We start from the raw sequence: 21,167 nt of genomic DNA, 5'->3' as shown, positions 1-21,167 counted from the left end.
TCACAGACTCCATGTAAATAAAGAGCTGTTTCTGGTCTCTTAAAGAGGTTTTACACGTGTGGCCGGGTTAGCTCAGTTGGTAGAGCAGTAGTAATAGTGATTTACCAAGTGCCCCGAAAGCTAGCGTTAGCAGCTAACCACCGGTTTTGCGGTAGCTTGTTTAAAGCTAGAGACACAATCGATTAGCATGAAAACATGTCCCAGAGAAAGATCGACTCGGTACACATATGTTATTAACCCCTAGGTTCATTTTACGCCGGAATTGTCCTTTAATAAACCCAGAAATACTTATAAATTGTCCTTCTTCCTCCTTCGTTGGATGAAACCATGTTAGTAAAAACGTTTTATTTCTCTGAATCACAGAGCGAACAACGCCGCTCCCTCTCATGCACTAGCTCACTCGACCACTCTCATGCGTTCTCTCCAACTCCATTTCGACCAGTTGACAGCTTGTAACTTGACCATCTGAGTTGCTATGAGCTGATTGGCTGTTGAAACAGATGATGTCCCTGACGTTCTAAAACCAGCCTCTGGCAACATTACAAACTGAGTCCCAGCGACACCACCAGCTGTTTGAGTGGAGCTGAGACGGGCCAGTTCAGACTGCTGAAACTTTTCCCTGCAACAGTTTTGTCTCAAATGTGAATCTGTGGTATCAACAGTTTTTTTTCTTCCGAATTTTACCATGTACGTATGTTTCCTTATAAATACTCACACTTTATATCTTTATATATATCAGTTATACATGCTATATTAATCAGATGTTTAGAGACTTTAAGTCATATGATTATAGCAGAACCATTAGTAAAGTGGCTTGATGGGTTAGGTTATATTAGGTCTCCACAAAATGAATGTAAGGGTTAGGGTTAGTTATGTAACTGAAAAAGTTTTATCTGATTGTGTGTGTGTGTGTGTGTGTGTGTGTGTGTGTGTGTGTGTGTGTGTGTGTGTGTGTGTGTGTGTGTGTGAGAGAATGTGTGCGTCTCTGTGTGAATGTGTGTGTGTCTCTCTGTGTGTGTGTGCACATAACAAGAACAAATAGAAGATACAAAAACATAATGAGAATTCAAGTAACCATATACTTAGCTTAAATGGCTAATTTCTAGCAATAGTCAATGTATCATTATCTGGAAAGAAATGACACTGCTTTCTCCATTAAGTTGCCATAAAAATAGACATGCTAGTCTTCCTTACACAACGAATCAATTTAAGTTAAAAACAAACAATAAAAAAGTAATAAATAGTTTGAAAAAGAGATACAAAATGGAGATAAGAGTATGGATAAAGTGAACTGTGTCTAGACAGCTCTGGATGTGGTGTGAGTCCAGGAGTTTAGGATGGAGTGTGTGTGTGTGTGGGGGGGGAGGGATATATACCTTTTTCCACAGCAGACATGTTGACATGTGTCATAGTAGTAAAAGCACAGGTGTGGTCAAACCATTAATGATGGCTGCATTCCCCTTAGGAGAGGTCCTGGTGTTGTGGATGCTGACTCACTGAAATAGCTCACTGGGACACTTGATGAACTGAGTAGGGGTGTCACCATTCTCTTAAGTCCTCCATTACATTTTCGATTCTAAGGTCACGGTTCGATTCTCGATTTTTACCTTTTTTTTAAGCACAGGTTGCCATGACATTTTTAGACTTGTATGTAATATAATATCTGACCTTTGTTCGCAATGTACAAAACATTTATTAACAACATAATGTGGCAATAACATATCTTCTGTCAATTGGAAACTTGACAATTTGTCAATAAAGTAAAAAGAAAAAAAAAAAGTGTAGGGCTGGGACGATTCATCAGCGTTGATTACAGAAGTACTTTGATTTGCATAACTTGCGTCGCTGCGTAGGAATAGAGGAAGATGGCAGCCCCCATAAAGGCCCTGACACACCAACGACGGCCGGGTACTAGTGGCCGACTGTGGTGTCGCCTCACGTCGGCACTTCTAACATACCGCAGAGACTACAGCCGACGGCCAAGTACGACGTACGTTCTGCACACACAGTACAGAAACAGCTTTACAAAGACAACACAAAATACAGAAAATAAGCATCTGTCAACACTAGGGGTGGAACGGTACACAGAAGTCACGGTTCGGTTCATACCTCGGTTCAGACATCACGGTTCGGTTCGATTAAATGGAGGGAAAAGCATAACAAAAATGCAGAAGGCAAATTTTTTTTATTGTGCATGTCTCAGGCTGTACCACCTAGTGTCATCCAGTCTGTCCCCTGAATAGCCTTTAGTGTGTAAAGTAAGATGTAAACAGTAAACAGTAAGTACCCCACATCATCTCCAGACTCCATCTGGAACTTGTAAACAAAATAAGACAATCAGCTATGCAACTGGAAATACAGCATCTCTTATTTATGAAAGTGCAAATTACATATATAAACAATAATAACAACAACAAATATGTGGACGGGATGTCATGTTGTAACGAGGTTTGAGTACATGCAGCAAATACTTGAAGCCCTATTTGTATTTGTATTTAAAGGCTGGTTAAGCACTGTACGGAGGAGAAGTTGGACAGTTTTTTTATTGTCTAGTTCCAGTGATTGGTACAGCTGGGTGATGGCGTCTGATATGCGTTAGCATGTTAGATGTATTTCCACTTAAATACCCAACAACTGCTGAACAACGCCGACACACAGTCCTCGTCTTATCCAGACTTATCCATCGGCTAGCTTCAGAGCTACAGATTAGGTGTCCCTAGAACCTGCGTATCTAACAGTAGTTCCGCGTTACATTATTTCCGCATTACATTAATTAATTTGCACACAAGTTTTATTTATTTTTATACCGTGTATTCTCCGTGTAAATTCATGTACCAAACCGAGACGCCCGTACCGTTTCGGTTCAGTACGAATACATGTACCGTTCCACCCCTACTCAACACATACTCTCATGCAACCCAAAACATGTTCTCATATACATTAGACAGGTACCTATATAGTAAGCATATTAACTCCTCCTTTCAGTGGCAGTTATTAATTGAACAACCCTATCGGCTGTATTCTCCTCTAATAAGTGTAGCACAAGATAAATAAGTGATTTTCTATTACAGGACATAATGTGCAAAAATAGTTATTCCAATAGTTTGAACCTGTTTTTTAGAAGGAACATGTAAATGTCATTTTTTGACTAGTTTTGACAGCTCTATGTGATTGATCAGATGAGATGAAAAATGAAGGGGGCCTTGTGTGTGCCGGTCACAGTCATTTGAACATTAATAATAAAATATTGAAATATTAATGACAATCTTTATATTCATTTTGGGTTAATTGTTATACTTATCAAGTAATAATAAAAATGCTTTTAGAATAATATGAAAATGGGTTAGGGTTATTGATGACAAAAATAATAGTTAGGGACAGCCCTAATCAGCATACAACAATAAGACATGAGTGGAGTTATTAAAAGTGACGGGGGGTGATAGATACTAGTAGCCCTGTCGGTAATAGCATGATATGGTTACATTGGTTTATATTAGGGCTGTCAAAATTGGCCAAAAATGGCGTTTGAATATTCCTTCTAAAAAAACAACAGAGGTTTGAATAAATGTATATCTTCTCCGCCGTACACCTCGAGCTGAGAGCCTCTGACTGCCTTCAGATCTGCTCACGGTCTGTGTCAGTTACACTGTGAGTTATGAAAATGTCAGGGGTTGTGATTGTTCCTAAACAGAGGCAAGTTGTTGAATGGTGCAGTTGTCTTGGTTTTGTCTGACGTCCCAGTTTTCATCAATTTGTGTTTCCTGCAGATGTTCAGCAGCTGTTGGTGGTTAAAGAAGAGGTTCCTCCTGAGCAGCAGGAGTGTAGCTCCAGTGTGGACCAGGAGGAACCAGAGCCCCCCCCACACATTAAAGAGGAACAGGAGGAACTGTGGAGCAGTCAGGAGGGAGAGCAGCTTCAAGGGCTGGAGGAGGCTGATATCACCAAGTTCCCATTCACTCCTGTCACTGTGAAGAGTGAAGATGATGAAGAGGAAGCTCAGTCCTCACAGCTTCATCAGAGACAAACTCAACACATGGAAACAGAAGCTGATGGAGAGGACTGTGGAGGACCAGAACCAGACAGGAACTCACATCCACTTTTACAACCAGAGACTGAAGACCAGACTGGAGACTCTTCTGATCCTGAGACTGATGACAGTGCTGATTGGAAGGAGACCAGAGAACCTCAGTCAGCTTTAAACTCTCTGAAACATGATTCAACATGTAAGAAAACATTCAGCTGCTCTGAGTGTGGGAAAAGATTTGGCTTCAAGACACACCTGAAGAAACACATGAGAACTCACACAGGAGAGAAACCTTTTAGCTGCTCAGTTTGTAAGAAATATTTTACACAGAGAGGACATTTACGGTCACACATGAGAATCCACACAGGAAAAACACCTTTCAGCTGTTTAGTTTGTAATAAATCTTTTACACTGAATGGAAGTTTACAGAAACACATGAGAATCCACACAGGAGAAAAACCTTTCAGCTGCTCTGAGTGTGGTAGAGCTTTCACTGTTAGTGGAAACCTGAAGACACACATGAGAACTCACACAGGAGAAAAACCTTTCAGCTGCTCAGTTTGTAATACATCTTTTACACAGAGAGGAAGTTTACGGTCACACATGGCAGTCCACACAGGAGAGAAAAGATTCAGCTGCAGTGTTTGTAACAAAAGATTTTCCCGGCGTTCTGATGTCAAAACACATAAATGTGTTGGTCAGATGGAAACAGAAGCTGATGGAGAGGACTGTGGAGGACCAGAACCAGCCAGGAACTCACATCCACTTTTACAACCAGAGACTGAAGACCAGACTGGAGACTCTTCTGATCCTGAGACTGGTGACATGGAATAATGTTTGTGCATTGTCGAAGCAAAACCTCTCAAGTATCAAACAAAAATCTTCATGTATTAACATCTAGATAGAATACATTATATTGTGTGGTAAGAAAAAGTACACTCTTATTTTAAATATTTCATTATAGATTGTTTTGTCTTGTAATCTAATAAAGTAAAGAAATATACTGGTTTGATATGACCGGTGTGGTCACCAGGACATGCTGAGTACCCTCCAGATGAAATAAAGTGAAGTCATTTGAAGTAAACCATCTGTTGACTAGCATGTATGTTAGTAGTTATTGTCTGGGTCACAACGACCTAGGTGTACTTAAGAAAAGGAAGATGAGAGGACTGTTAGAAGTAAAAATATCACCAGTTCAGGTCCATCTAAAGATGTAACTAACATGAGGTAACTGTAGGCGTGAATGTGTCCAACTGACACCGCCCAAAACTCTGTATAAGAAGAGAGTCGTATGAAACTTAGATTCAGTTGTCTATTGACTGACTATCACCGGTGGTCAGTTGATGTGTCCGAGGCAGCTCAGTTTGTTTGTTAAAATGTAACAAATAAATCTGCATGTAGTGAATATCAACAGTCTCTGGAGTCTTCATGGTGTCCTCGCATAGAAATAAAATGGATAGAAAGGCCATTGGACTGTTAGCTGTGGTCATTTGATGGGTACACAACAAAATGGTGATTGTTGTTAGTTGTCCAGTGACAATATGAGTCAGTGGGGCCTTTCGATTCATTTTGTCTGACAATTTCTTCTGTGTCAGCAAGTAAAGAACTTTACTTCTAATTGTACATATAGGCCCTAGTAGTTTAAATAACTAGTAAAGAGTGAAACGGCAACAAGAAAACAACCACAACAATTGACAGCTTCTACATTGTACAACTTAACCAATAACCTAGCATTGTGTATCAGATCCCAACAATTTGTAGTTAGCTGGATCATCATTTTCCATAATAGACCATATACTGACCTACCTGGGTCAGCATCGTAGCTCTGTTCGGGTCCTGCAGGTTACACAATATGTACAGTAACGTACAGTAGGCTAACGTTACCTGGCTTGGCTGGTGATCATTAAAGATAGCAGCCAGCTAACGTTAAATGCTAACTTACACAGCTTTACTTAGGGACTGTTAGTTGTTTATTTAAGGGGCCACCGGAGGAGTTCTGGGACCTTTAGGCTAAAAAGACTTGACCCCCCCCTCACCAGTAATAATTTTTCTATGACCCTCAAAATGATTTGAAAAAGAGGCATGACCCTCCCCTTATGTGCTAGTTTGCACTTAGCAAAGATGTACAAATGCCATTAGATTATTTTACAGCCATGACATTCATGAGTTAACCTCTGCATTCTCATCTTACACATCCCACTCCTCTGTTATGGTGTGGGGGCCATTTCAGTAGATTTACTCACTGACATTGTTGTGGAAACACAATAAGCATGGAAACTAAATGCACACTTCCTGCATTACTTCAAATACTAAGTTCCTCCTCTAGTAAACTAGTATTCACATGAAATAAAACAAAACATTGAGACCATTCAGCAAAGCACACTGGGAAATAACAAATCCAACACTGGTTGCTATGGACTTGTCACTAGGCTTCCTCAGTTGTATATTTAGCACATAGGTAAAGCTGCCGAAGCTGAACATTATAGTCCAAAACATATAGGTTTATTTTTAAAGCAGATTTTAAATTACATTGTAACAATTTAACAATTTGCCCTTATGAAATCCAATCGCAGCACGGCTGTCTTGGAACACATTAGACTGACGGTGGCTGAATGCCCCGACACTTAAATTCAACTAAACTGTAACGGTGAACAATCAGTGTTGGACCTCCAGTCTGTTGAGATGCCTCTCCAAACTCACCATAAAACGTTAAGACACGTTGAGAAAAAAGATCCATATTTTGCAGTAATCCAATGACACAAAAAAAAGTAATTGACAGCAATCAGGAGATCCACAAAAAGGGTCACGGTGTATCCAGCAAGGCCGATACGAGCGTCACATTCACCAGCCAGCTCCAAACAGGTGAACGAGGCCTCTCCACTTCACCGTTTAAACAAAGTGGAATAAACGTATAAAAGTCCAAATCTACACAAAACCCGCAATCAGTTAGTAAGCTGACATCACATTTATATACATGGTATGTATGGTAAGGTTGGCACGGCAAGATGTCCAGACTAGTGCAACAGTAACTTTAGTTTTTTGCGTCCTGCTGCTCCCATCGTCAGCCAGGTAATATTTTTTTTACTAAAGCAGTATATGAAATCAGATGTATTACCTATCACCATTTAGTTGTTTTGTGTTATTTAAAATATTTATAAAATATCTGGTCATGCCAGACGTAATTATTCCACTCATTTTTTAAACAATGCAATTACCTGTTTGAGCCACCAGGGGGGCAGTGCTCCTCCTGCCCCCCCCAGCAAACTCAACGTATGGGGTTAGACCATCTGCTAGGGGGCCGAGACTGAGAGCTACATGGATAAATATGCACCAAACAAGCCACTTTGACATTTTGCTCTTTTCATGAATCACCCAACTTTTTTGTTGGGTGATCCCCCTCCCCCAGACTAAAAAATGTTGGGTGACCCTCCCCTCAACAAAGAATAAAAAGACATGACCAACCTATTTTCCTCTGGTGGTCCATTCCATAAATAGCGAACGGTCCCTAAACGGTGTAAAAGTGTCTGTATTTCACTGTAGAGGATTGTAACACAAGACTGTAGCTGGCGTTGTCTGAAAAACACAGACTCAGCCTGAAATAAGTTATTGTTATTACATTTTTAATAAATCATTTCATTTTGACCCTGTGGCCTTAGCAATACACAAGCCATTCTTTAATGTCGCCTTGTGCTCCTTTTTTTAAGATCAACTTTTTATTGTTTTATATTTTTGAACATACAGAACAGACAAATACAACTGAACAAGGTGCTTCCTTTTTTGTGGAGGTAGGGTAGTGCACTATAGGCCTCTGTGGGGGCTAAGCTTTTGTCCTTGTTGGCATTTTTTCCCTCATACATTACTTTTACTTTTATACTTTAAGTAGTTTTAAACAGTGGCGGCACCAGAGATGTTCTTTTGCTGGTGCTTTGGGGTTGCTGGACGTTTCAGTGAGGGCGCTCTGAAATTTTGAGTTTCCCTTGACACAAATAGACTAACGTTACACACACTCACACAGATGCCCACCCACCTCTGCCGCGGTTTACTAAGCGAGCGAACGAGAGAGATTGATTTAAAGTTGCCGATACAACAGCACCATAGAACTCTGATTATTAGCCCACCAAACATATTTCAAAAACCAGCCAACAGGCCGGGTTCAAATAATCATATAGAGCTCCCCTACAGGTTTCTCTATAGAGCCCCCCCTACAGGTTTCTCTATAGAGCCCCCCCTACAGGTTTCTCTATAGAGCTCCCCTACAGGTTTCTCTATAGAGCCCCCCTACAGGTTTCTCTATAGAGCTCCCCCTACAGGTTTCTCTATAGAGCCCCCCTACAGGTTTCTCTATAGAGCTCCCCTACAGGTTTCTCTATAGAGCCCCCCTACAGGTTTCTCTATAGAGCTCCCCCTACAGGTTTCTCTATAGAGCTCCCCCTACAGGTTTCTCTATAGAGCTCCCCTACAGGTTTCTCTATAGAGCTCCCCTACAGGTTTCTCTATAGAGCTCCCCCTACAGGTTTCTCTATAGAGCTCCCCTACAGGTTTCTCTATAGAGCCCCCCTACAGGTTTCTCTATAGAGCTCCCCCTACAGGTTTCTCTATAGAGCTCCCCCTACAGGTTTCTCTATAGAGCTCCCCTACAGGTTTCTCTATAGAGCTCCCCCTACAGGTTTCTCTATAGAGCCCCCCCTACAGGTTTCTCTATAGAGCTCCCCCTACAGGTTTCTCTATAGAGCCCCCCCTACAGGTTTCTCTATAGAGCTCCCCCTACAGGTTTCTCTATAGAGCCCCCCTACAGGTTTCTCTATAGAGCTCCCCTACAGGTTTCTCTATAGAGCTCCCCCTACAGGTTTCTCTATAGAGCTCCCCTACAGGTTTCTCTATAGAGCCCCCCCTACAGGTTTCTCTATAGAGCTCCCCTACAGGTTTCTCTATAGAGCCCCCCCTACAGGTTTCTCTATAGAGCCCCCCTACAGGTTTCTCTATAGAGCCCCCCCTACAGGTTTCTCTATAGAGCCCCCCCTACAGGTTTCTCTATAGAGCCCCCCCTACAGGTTTCTCTATAGAGCCCCCCCTACAGGTTTCTCTATAGAGCTCCCCTACAGGTTTCTCTATAGAGCCCCCCCTACAGGTTTCTCTATAGAGCCCCCCCTACAGGTTTCTCTATAGAGCCCCCCTACAGGTTTCTCTATAGAGCCCCCCCTACAGGTTTCTCTATAGAGCCCCCCTACAGGTTTCTCTATAGAGCCCCCCTACAGGTTTCTCTATAGAGCCCCCCCCTACAGGTTTCTCTATAGAGCCCCCCTACAGGTTTCTCTATAGAGCCCCCCCCTACAGGTTTCTCTATAGAGCCCCCCTACAGGTTTCTCTATAGAGCCCCCCCTACAGGTTTCTCTATAGAGCCCCCCCTACAGGTTTCTCTATAGAGCCCCCCCCTACAGGTTTCTCTATAGAGCCCCCCCTACAGGTTTCTCATTTATTCAAAATCATTTAAATTTTAATAAATGTTCCTGTGACATTGTGAATATGTAATTATTTATCAATATAGGGAAAAGATGTCCACATCGTGGACATGTATGTTGTTCCAACGTGGAAGTTGAAGAGGAGAACCCAATGGCTGTTTTTCCTGTAAGTTCTTTTTTTCCTGTGACTTTTTGTGTTGCTTGACATTGACATACAATACTGCAAAATGACTTGTTTTAAATGCCAGGTTGACCTCATGTCAAAAGACTCAATAATCATCCCTGCCTGGAGTCCACAGCCAGGAAAAGCAGATCACTATTTGCTTTGTGTGAGTCAAGTTCAAACCCTATCAACAGTCTAAATAAAAATTGAACTGAAGTTTATTCTGTACATTTATCTCTTGTTTTAGGATGTATGTAAATGTAGTTCTTTTAAAAATGGTTCACAGGTCCTGCAGCCAGCAAAGAGAGAGCTATTTTTGCTGGACTCGCTCAAACCAGATGGCTTTGGCGACAGTCATAACATCTTTAGGTTTGGTAACATGACAACAATCAGCCCTGTTCTGTGGCTTGTTCAGTATGGGAATCCTACAGAATTCATAGTACTCCAGAAATGCAGGTACACAGCTCATTGTCCAGATTTGGCAAATAACAAAATTCACAACCAACAGGTCTGCAACAGGGTACTATGATTTGTATTTGGATTCCATAAGCATGAAAGTAAAGCCTCGTTCAAAGGCTGTTTTAAAGTTTAGCCTCGTTCAATGGCTATATAAGTTAGTTTGTTTTGTGTATTGTAACTCTTCTCTATCAATAGCATACAATGGTATTTTGAATATAAGGGAATCGAGTAATATGAATTCTCTTCTCTTTTCTGATACTATTACAAGTATGTGTGTAATTTGTATTTCTGAATGATTTTGACAGTGACTTAGCTCATCACATTGCTCTGGGCCAGTGGACAACTAAGTTTGGCAAAGACATTGAGGTACATCTCTCCAACAACTTATGTACTTGGATGCACATGTCTATATTTCCGATTTGACCCAAAAACTTTTATATTGCCTATTTAACACTTTGCCCAATTCTTGCAGGGTTTCCCTCAACAAACCACTGTAAATTATTGTGGCATCTTAATGTTGATGGTAAATTGCTTTTTAGTATCTGTTTAAAGGTTGTTGTTTTTTTATGATCTGAAAATGCCATAACCTCACAGATCTTTGCCTTTTACACTTTACAGTATGCACTCAGCCTGAGCACAGAGGCTCCATTTTGGTTCATTGAGGTCAGTATTGTTCTTCTCACATAGGAGCAAGTATAAAAGAGGAACTTAAATCCACCCTAACCATGACATTGACTTTGGTAAATTGTTTACAATTTCCATAAGTCTAAGTAAGCATGATCTAGAAAGTACTTTGCACTACAGTATTAACCGCACATCAAAGTATTGTTTGTGGGACTATTTAACTTGGCTTTATAACTTTGTTTTGTACTCTGCTGTAATTGACATGCTAATGTTTTGCAGACAAATGATGTAGTGATTTGTAACTGAAAATTAACATTACTCCTCAACTTAAATATTCTATAATTTCTTTTAGAGGGACATGGCACGCATCCGAAAATGGTGGTGCATTAGTCTAATGGAACGGTTCCAGATTGACGGGTAAGACAACTCTAAATGTTACTTCCTAAAATACATTGCTTCTACATTTTTTATTATTTTACTAATATCTTACTCAAAAGCCATGGACAGAGGTTTGCATACTGGACCAATGAGGCCAGAGCATTGCTCCAAGGTTCACTGCAGCCGATATCCAGGGTCCCAAAGGTCAGAAAGAGGGAACATGAGGTGAGCATGATGATGGCAGAGGACACCCAGTGGCCTTCTCCTGTTTTGATTGAGTCATTAAAAAAAACGTAAGGTTGTTTTATACATATCTATAATATGGAGAAAAAAAAAAAATATATGGAAAAAATAATTTTCCCTCAAAAGGTTCCATTTGAAAAGGATGACAGGTTCTTCATATTGGAGGTAATGTTTACTGCTTACACCGTTTACACTGTTTACTGGATATATTAGCCCATATGCACAACCCCTCCCTTTATCCTCGCACTATTGGACTTATTTGCACTACCACCCTGACACACACTCTCATAGAGCACCTTATGCACAATATAATTGCCCTGTCACTGCAAGCGTCTCATGCTCACACATCCCTTAGTACATTCATATCGATTTTTTTTTAATTTAGTAACTTTTCTTTTATTGTCCATATTATTCATGTGGATTTGTTATTTTATCATCCTGTTTATGATGTATGTGTATGTTGTGTGTGATGTCTGTAAGCTACTGGGACCTTGAATTTCCCCTTGGGGATCAATAAAGTATCTGTCGCTCTACCAATTTAACATTTTTTTTTATTTTTAATAACTAAACGCAATGTGCGGCGGCCGGTGTTGATAGTGCGGCGCACCGCCACACATTAGTCTATGTGTGGGAAAGACTGTGGCAGGCGCGTGTTACTTAGGTGGCCGCCTGATTAAGCATGAACATAAGTATATTAAATTAGATTCAACCTAATGATTGCACATATTGTACTGACAACAGAGTTTGTTTAGCATCTAACCAGAATTGTAAAAGAAGTAGTTTACCTTCGGAGCGAGTAGCGACTCTAGAGGGAGAAACAAAGTGTCTCTCCTGTGCTTTCTGACCACGACGGGAAATCTGTCGCAGGAAAAGTTAGCCACCGCCGAGCGAGGTGCGTCGCCACGACGTCCAGTTGCATTTTTTGAGAGGTGCACGCACGTCGCTCAGCCGTGGCTTGGTAGCGTTGCATTTCCCCCAACTCTTCTTCTCCATAAACATGAAACATGAAATCAGGGAGAGGGGTAACTTTTCCTGCTCCAGATTTCCCACCGTGGGCAGAAAGAACAGGGGAGACATTTTGTTTCTCTCACTATGACTTTAGAGTCACTACTCACTCTGATGATAATCACCGTCACTCTCTAACTTGCTCTACACACACTCCCCACACACATGCCAGCCCTGCTATTCTCTTGAAGAGATCGACGCACACACCAACACACTAGTATAAACTTCAGGCCTTTTACGGAGGCTGGAGCCCTGCGTTTCAATTATTTTCTTTGCCTCACACTGATGCAAAAAATGCATTTGCCAGTGATTATCTTAACTGCATATTACTCCAGTGATGAAATAAATCCATGTCATAGCCATTTTAAGTTTTATGTCAAGTACTTAAGTAAAAATACAGATTCTCCAAAGTTCAGTTTAAAAAAATCTTTAGAATAATAGGCAAATTAACCGTAATTAATGACAAAAATAATCGTTGGGGACAGCCCTAAATGGTTCCATTTTGTAGCTGGTTTTAGCAAGCTGACCTTAACAAGCTATGCTATGCTACTTTGTATCAGTTTGTTAGACTAAATTTGTAAGTTTTCATATCTATGACGATAGAAACTACCTCTCATTATTATTAGTTTGAGTTTAGTTTGAGTGGTGGTCAGTAATGTGTCTGTTTCATTCTGTTTCCTGCAGATGTTGAGCAGCTGTTGGTGGTTAAAGAAGAGGTTCCTCCTGAGCAGCAGGAGTGTAGCTCCAGTGTGGACCAGGAGGAGCCAGAGCCCCCCCCACACATTAAAGAGGAACAGGAGGAACTGTGGAGCAGTCAGGAGGGAGAGCAGCTTCAAGGGCTGGAGGAGGCTGATATCACCAAGTTCCCATTCACTCCTGTCCCTGTGAAGAGTGAAGATGATGAAGAGGAAGCTCAGTCCTCACAGCTTCATCAGAGACAAACTCAACACATGGAAACAGAAGCTGATGGAGAGGACTGTGGAGGACCAGAACCAGCCAGGAACTCACATCCACTTTTACAACCAGAGACTGAAGACCAGACTGGAGACTCTTCTGATCCTGAGACTGATGACAGTGCTGATTGGAAGGAGACCAGAGAACCTCAGTCAGCTTTAAACTCTCTGAAACATGATTCAACATGTAAGAAAACATTCAGCTGCTCTGAGTGTGGGAAAAGATTTGGCCGCAAGCACCATCTGCAGACGCACATGATAACTCATACAGGAGAAAAACCTTTCAGCTGCTCTGAGTGTGGGAGAAGATTTAACCACAACTCAAATCTGAAGAGACACTTGAGAACTCACACAGGAGAAAAACCTTTCAGCTGCTCAGTCTGTAAGAAATCTTTTACACAGAGTATCCATTTAAAATATCACATGAAACAACACACAGGAGAGGAACCATTTATTTGCTCCGAGTGTGGGAAAAGATTTAACCACAGCTCAAATCTGAAGAGACACATGATAACTCACACAGGAGAGAAAGCTTTCAGCTGCTCAGTCTGTAAGAAGTCTTTGACACAGAGTGGAAGTTTAAAGAAACACATGAGAACTCATACAGGAGAGAAAGCTTTCAGCTGCTCAGTCTGTAAGAAGTCTTTTAGACTGAGTAGCCATTTAAAATATCACATGAAACAACACACAGGAGAGGAAGCGTCTACTTCCTGTGTTAGTGACATCAGAAAGCAGCAGGAGTGGAGCTCCAGTGTGGACCAGGAGCAGCCAGAGAATCTCAGCCAGGTTGGAGCTCTCTGAACCATAGAAATAAAATGGATAGAAAGGCCATTTCCATTCAGATCAACGTAGCATAATGGTTAGAGTGGCAGCCATTTTTATGTGTACCATTGCGATGGTAACGTTTAAACTTCAGCATAAGCTGACTTCTGGCGAGTCGTGGAGCTGAGTCTAAATGAGTCAAATTAACTTCATGCTTCATCCACACAAAGCACGCTGCTATCGCCACGAGTAACGGCTTCATTCGGCTCGTTTTCTGTGAACGATGTGGTGAGTTGGTGACGTTAAAGGGATACTTCACCGATTAGCATTAAGCTTTGTATCAGTAGAAACCCGGTAGTATTTTCGACTGACCGTGCTTCCCCCCCTCATGTCCCCCTACCAAGAGGCTATGGACTACAGCCAGCTAGTTCCACATGTCTTCAACCCGCCCATAGGGGGTGGGACTGTCACTACCCGATGCAAGTCAAGTGTCAGCCATCTTGAAGCTAAGCTAACAGGCTCTCTCTTTTCAGCAGCATCCTTGCATTGTGCATTCAAACTACCGCACGTGTACCACCGGGATACATTGGTACAGATCAGAGAATATGCAGGAAACTTTATTACAGACGGAAGCCTCGACACACTACGCGAGCTTGGCCTGCTACGCAGACCAGCACCTCAGTCTGCGGTCTCGCTCGATGCCGCTAGCCGGGGAAGGGGACATCGAAAGCGGTGTGCTGGAAACGCGGAATGAGGGCAGGAGCTAGGTGGAAAGCTAACGCTAGCTGGCCACCTGTCCCATCTATCCTGCTTTTAAGTGTCGGTGAAACTTTTTATGTATATGGTTGAAATGACAATAAAACACACTTGAGTTGACTTCAATGACTTGACTGCCACTCTGTAACCGGTAGGCGTGGCTTGGGAGTGGCCTCGTAGGGAAGCGAAGCAAGTGCATTCTGGGAGTTGTCTTTCATCCACATGAGCCAAAAATACATTTTCTGGCTTTTCTCGGTCTAGAAGACACCAAAATGTTCACATTTCTACTACATAAATGACCCAATTTAATACATATTAATCTGGCCAGGAGGCCAGGGCAGTCTGCTCTGTAACATCAGGGCCAGTCTCTGGTTAGAGTTCAGCTTTTAGAAACACATTGGAGACATCGCTGCTTTTAAACAGCATTGGTGTTTTAATGATATTGTTTTTTTTGTTGTTAATGAGGAGTTGGTTTTTGCCAGATGATATTATTTTTAAACAAATACTGAGATTTTAATGCATTAGCACTTTATTTCAGTGTGAAATTGACATCGCTGTCTGAGAGGGAGAAGTCATCTAGCAGATAATGGACTGTGGCATGCCTGGTTTAGTGGTTTATTGCAAAAGCTAAAAAAGCAGAATGCAGGTCAAGCTAAATAATGGAGCTAGTTAGGTAGCTAATGTTAACGTAATATCTTATATGTCTCTAAGAGCCGATGTGGGTTTAGGGTTTAACACTTATCTTACGATACATCCGAGGGCTGTGTGCTGTAAAGCCTGTAGCATGGATGAGAGATAAAGCCATGGATGTATTAAGAGAAGCTCTGTTCACCAAACTGCAGGCTAACCTACTAGCTAGCTAGCTAGTAGCACGACATAATAATTACATCTCCTTGGTTGTCTAAATACATTCATCGTTTATTTAGCTAAGCATGTAAACGACCAGGAACAAAGAAAACACAATGTTTAACGTTAGTGAATATTTTAGACAATGAAACGGCAAGTTCATGAGTTCGCTACGTTTACCGTTGATGTAAGAGACACGAGAGAGAAGGTCATGAACGCGCATGTTGCTTCCGGTTACTACGACAACACAAACAAATTGTTGCTAGTGCACGTCCATCGTGACGTCATGGGCCAACAATGCGGAAGAGCCGAGCTCCATGTTTGCTTTATGCTTTTGAGCACTCTCATTGGAATGTACGGGGCTTCCCGCCGAACACTGGATCCAGTTCTCTTAATACATCCATGCAGTGGAGATGTGCTGGACTTCAGGACCAGAGAGGAATGGAGGAGGACAACCAGAACCAGGAGCAGAGGAGCAACGATGTCCCCAGAAGACAAGCAGCAGACTGGGACTCTGATAGCAGCCATGTTCAGGACTACGGTCAAGCCAGCCGACACATCGTGAACGACCGTCATGCCAGCCGACCCAGTTTTTTGCAGTACGTGATTATAGTAGCTTTACGGTAATGGCGTCTCAGAACTGGTTTCAAAATAAAAGCATTCGTTGGGTACATAGCGAAAGCAAATACCGTCAAAGGAAATGTACGGACTTTGTGATATTTACTTTCAAAATAAAAGCTCAAATAATTGACAAATGTATGCTTAAGCCAATAGTTTTTTATTGGAATGTCTAACAAGGCCCTGTTTCCACACACTAATTTCACTTCAGGGTAATAGTAGACGTACACCGCCTCATATTGCCACCCAGGAAGTTTCAAGTCATTCTGGTGTATAGTTTCAAATTAAAAGCCCACCAAAGATTCAAATATGAGACACATTACATATGATTTGGGATTCAATTTAAAAGGAAACGCCCTGTTATCAAAGAATAATTCCACATCAGGGTTATAGTACGCGACCCCATGGTGTGACCCAGTACGTATCAAGACATTCTGATGTATAGTTTCAAAATAAAACCCTTTCAAAGTCTCAAATATGAGACATATTACATATGAGTTGGGATTCAGTTTAAAAGGAAACGCCCTGTTATCACAGACATAAGTAGCAGAATTATCTCAGTATACTCATGAAAAAATAATGCTGATTGTATAGTCTAAACCTCAATATGAAATGTCCCCTGCTGTAATAATGTAATTCTCACAATGGGTGTATGTTCTGTGTTATACTGCCATCTAGTGGTGGGGCTGTCTGTTCGTCTGACTTCAGTTTTTTCGCTCTGAATAAAAACACGTTAAACTCAACATCCCCTGAGAGACTAACACAGACTTCTGTTATGGTTTTCGGTTATATAAATAAATCTGACTGACAGATCTCAACAAAACATTTTTAAAGTTTAAAAAGATTTTTATTTTTTTATTGAGAGAAAGGAGTGGGATGAAATCAAAAGAAAACGGCAACGAAGAAGATTCAAAGGTCTGAATGGACAAATGTTGTTTCTAAAGGAATCAGGAGCATCCATCCATATTGCTCAATTTTTTTCAAAGGGCACACTCTTAAGGTTTCAGGGTCCCAAAAACCAGGCCCAGAATTTTGGTGTCAGGGATATTGCAGTTTTGAGGACTGCCCGGTCACTGTGACAGTCACCCCGGTCACGGTGACAGTCACTTTAGAGAGGGAGGAGGACCTAAAAGACCTGAAGTCGCAGATTAATGCTGAAGATTTGAAGGTAAGTACTTTTTTTGGTTTTTATACATAGATTCAGATTATGAGATATGAGAAGAAGTGCCATGAAGTAAAGTAAAGGTGACTACAAGAATGTATCGGTTTAGAATTTCTGATCTGTTTCAAGGGACTGAGACATGCTCAAGAATAAAGGGTCATATTAATAACTTCTTAGAAATCATTTCAATCTAATTGTTTTGTATCATTAAGGTTAGACATTGGGTCTGTGTTATCTCCAAATTTGCACCACTAAACATTCAAAGACACTAGTAATCAGTATTGTACAATGCACTTTAGGAAATCAAAAACAACAAAACCAAACCCCTACCTCTGCAAAGGGTTATTTGCTCATCTGAGTAAATATATACTAATATTATATAATATTCCATATGCAGGACTTTGGACTGCAATACTGCTTGGTAAGTAATTTGTAAACAAGCAAAATGTCTCTATTGAAATGAAAAACAGTTTGTGCAATGACTTTTATGCAAATAAATTAATGTGTAATGTAATATAGTTCAATGCTTAGGTGACCTAGGCACAGGACAGGCATATGTACATAGGCGTTGATTTCGGTGGGGACGGTGGGTACATGTACCTACCAGATTTCGTCATGAGTCATTTTGTACCCACCACTTTTTTTGAAAACCTAGAGCTCAATTTAGTTAAAAAAAAAAAAGTCCATAAGACATATAATTCTTGAACGACAGATGCCAAAAAATCCACAACAATCTCTACTATCCCCACAGGGCAGACACAGCTGCTCCGCTGCTGCGCTGGCTGCACGCTTCTCTGTTCACTACACTGCCTGTCGGGACATTCTGCTTAACGTGAAAAAGCTTAACATGGTTTAATGTACCTAAACAACGAGCAATCATCACCACATTTCTCATGGCCATATCTTGTAATGAACACTTACGCCTGTCAAAAGAACTAAACCGAAATCCAACGATTATAGAAGTTACCTCACATTAGCGTTGTCTTCTTCATTGGTGCCTATGGCGAGGAAAAAGCTTGTACCTAAACAATGATCAATGATTACCAAATTTCTCTCTCATATTGCTCCTCAGAACCACTGAAAACTGTCAAAAAATCAAACCAGAAATGTGGTGATGATTGATCGTTGTTTAGGTGTATTAAACCACGTTAAGCTTTTTCACGTTAGGACTTATAAAGCCCATGAGAACCGTGGGGAGTCAACCCACAGCCGCTCCGCTGCCCTGCTGAAAATGTGAAGCAGAAACGCTTAATGTCAGATAACGTCATAATAATTGGAGTTTGGGTTTGATTTTTTGACAGTTTTCAGTGGTTATGAGGAGCAATATGAGAGAGAAATTTGGTAATCATTGTTTACGTACATTAAACCACGTTTTTATTCATTAGTAAGCTACAGGACAGCGTCTTTCAAAACATGACCTGCGCGAAAGAGAAAAAAAAAATGAATGCGTCATTGTACCCAGCACTTCTGGAAATGTACGTCTGAATGCGTCTCTGTCCCCAGCACATTTCAAACCAAACTGACGCCCATGCATATGTAGAGTGCAGTAGGAGATACAATGTCCTGAGAAACATCAACAGACTAGTAATTCTGTCTTTCTTTCAAATAAATGTTAACTTTGTGTTTGACTGTCCATGTTGTTATCCATACTATGTGTTTGTGTGATTCTTTTTTTCAGAACATAACTGAAGACAACAGGCCCCAGGGTATTATGGAGAAGAGCATTCTCCATTCTCTAGTTCTGTAATTGCTCAATGACTGCTTCCATCTAAAGTATACTTACTTTACTAAAATGATGATCCAACTAACTACAAATTGTTGGGATCTGAAACACAATGCTAGGTTATTGGTGAAGTTGTACAATGTAGAAGCTGTCAATTGTTGTGGTTGTTTTCTTGTTGCCGTTTCACTCTTTACTAGTTATTTAAACTACTAGGGCCTATATGTACAATTAGAAGTAAAGTTCTTTACTTGCTGACACAGAAGAAATTGTCAGACAAAATGAATCGAAAGGCCCCACTGACTCATATTGTCACTGGACAACTAACAACAATCACCATTTTGTTGTGTACCCATCAAATGACCACAGCTAACAGTCCAATGGCCTTTCTATCCATTTTATTTCTATGCGAGGACACCATGAAGACTCCAGAGACTGTTGATATTCACTACATGCAGATTTATTTGTTACATTTTAACAAACAAACTGAGCTGCCTCGGACACATCAACTGACCACCGGTGATAGTCAGTCAATAGACAACTGAATCTAAGTTTCATACGACTCTCTTCTTATACAGAGTTTTGGGCGGTGTCAGTTGGACACATTCACGCCTACAGTTACCTCATGTTAGTTACATCTTTAGATGGACCTGAACTGGTGATATTTTTACTTCTAACAGTCCTCTCATCTTCCTTTTCTTAAGTACACCTAGGTCGTTGTGACCCAGACAATAACTACTAACATACATGCTAGTCAACAGATGGTTTACTTCAAATGACTTCACTTTATTTCATCTGGAGGGTACTCAGCATGTCCTGGTGACCACACCGGTCATATCAAACCAGTAGATTTCTTTACTTTATTAGATTTCTTGATTATAATTGATTATATGACAGACATTACAAGACAAAACAATATCTAATACAATATTTAAAATAAGAGTGTACTTTTTCTTACTACACAATATAATGTATTCTATCTAGATGTTAATACATGAAGATTTTTGTTTGATACTTTTTTTGCTTTGATACTTTACGATTTGCTTCGACAATGCACAAACATTATTCCATGTCACCAGTCTCAGGATCAGAAGAGTCTCCAGTCTGGTCTTCAGTCTCTGGTTGTAAAAGTGGATGTGAGTTCCTGGCTGGTTCTGGTCCTCCACAGTCCTCTCCATCAGCTTCTGTTTCCATCTGACCAACACATTTATGTGTTTTGACATCAGAACGCCAGGAAAATCTTTTGTTACAAACACTGCAGCTGAATCTTCTATCTCCTGTGTGGACTGCCATGTGTGACCGTAAACTTCCTCTCTGTGTAAAAGATGTATTACAAACTGAGCAGCTGAAAGGTTTTTCTCCTGTGTGAGTTCTCATGTGTATCTTTAAAGCTCCACTCAGTGTAAAAGATTTCTTACAGACTGAGCAGCTGAAAGGTTTTTCTCCAGTGGATTCTATGTGTTTCTTCAGGGCTCCACTGTAAAGTTTCACACTGAGCACTGAAAGGTTTTTCTCTGTGGGATTCTCATGTGTCGTAAATTTCCCTACGTGAAAAAGATTTCTTACAGACTGAGCAGCTGAAAGGTTTTTCTTCTGTGTGAGTTCTCATGTGTGACCGTAATTTTCCTCTCTGTGTAAAAGATGTGTTACAAACTGAGCAGCTAAAAGGTTTTTCTCCTGTGTGGATTCTCGTGTGTGACCTTAAAATCTCCTGTATAAAAGATTTCAACAAACTGCAGCTGAAAGGTTTTCTCCTGTGGATCTCATGTGTAACGTAAATTTCTAGACATAAAAGCTTACAAACTAACAGCTGAAAGGTTTTTCTCCTGTGTGAGTCTCATGTGTTTCTGTTTCCTATCGGAAAAGCTTACAACTGAGCAGCTAAAGGTTTTCTCCTGTATGAGTTCTCATGTGTTCTTCAGATTTTTTGGCCAAATCTTTTCCCACACTCAGAGCAGCTGAATGTTTTCTTACATGTTGAATCATGTTTCAGAG

General features: G+C 40.9%; 1 protein-coding gene and 2 long non-coding RNA genes across 3 annotated transcripts; 2 read left to right on the top strand and 1 right to left on the bottom strand.

The window, feature by feature from the left end:
• Window positions 1-5,094: 5,094 nt before the first annotated feature.
• LOC118496371 lies at window positions 5,095-5,383 on the bottom strand. Its single transcript, XR_004898936.1, has 2 exons — window positions 5,285-5,383; window positions 5,095-5,241 (listed from the first exon to the last, which is right to left on the bottom strand). It is a non-coding gene; the product is annotated as an uncharacterized LOC118496371 (long non-coding RNA).
• Window positions 5,384-9,605: 4,222 nt separating this feature from the next.
• On the top strand, window positions 9,606-13,046 carry LOC118496496. The gene is made up of 9 exons (XM_036008383.1): window positions 9,606-9,649; window positions 9,732-9,812; window positions 9,933-10,102; window positions 10,411-10,471; window positions 10,578-10,628; window positions 10,724-10,768; window positions 11,082-11,146; window positions 11,227-11,400; window positions 13,040-13,046. Exons 1-9 carry the CDS (start codon window positions 9,635-9,637, stop codon window positions 13,044-13,046), a joined length of 669 nt encoding a protein of 222 aa, XP_035864276.1. The 5' UTR covers window positions 9,606-9,634.
• Window positions 13,047-19,662: 6,616 nt separating this feature from the next.
• LOC118496447 lies at window positions 19,663-19,951 on the top strand. Its single transcript, XR_004899015.1, has 2 exons — window positions 19,663-19,761; window positions 19,805-19,951. It is a non-coding gene; the product is annotated as an uncharacterized LOC118496447 (long non-coding RNA).
• Window positions 19,952-21,167: the final 1,216 nt, after the last annotated feature.

Source organism: Sander lucioperca, chromosome 12, assembly GCF_008315115.2.
Source record: "Sander lucioperca isolate FBNREF2018 chromosome 12, SLUC_FBN_1.2, whole genome shotgun sequence".
NCBI lineage: Eukaryota > Metazoa > Chordata > Actinopteri > Perciformes > Percidae > Sander > Sander lucioperca.
Note: the sequence above shows the minus strand (reverse complement) of the source record. Positions and strands in the feature narration are given on the sequence as shown.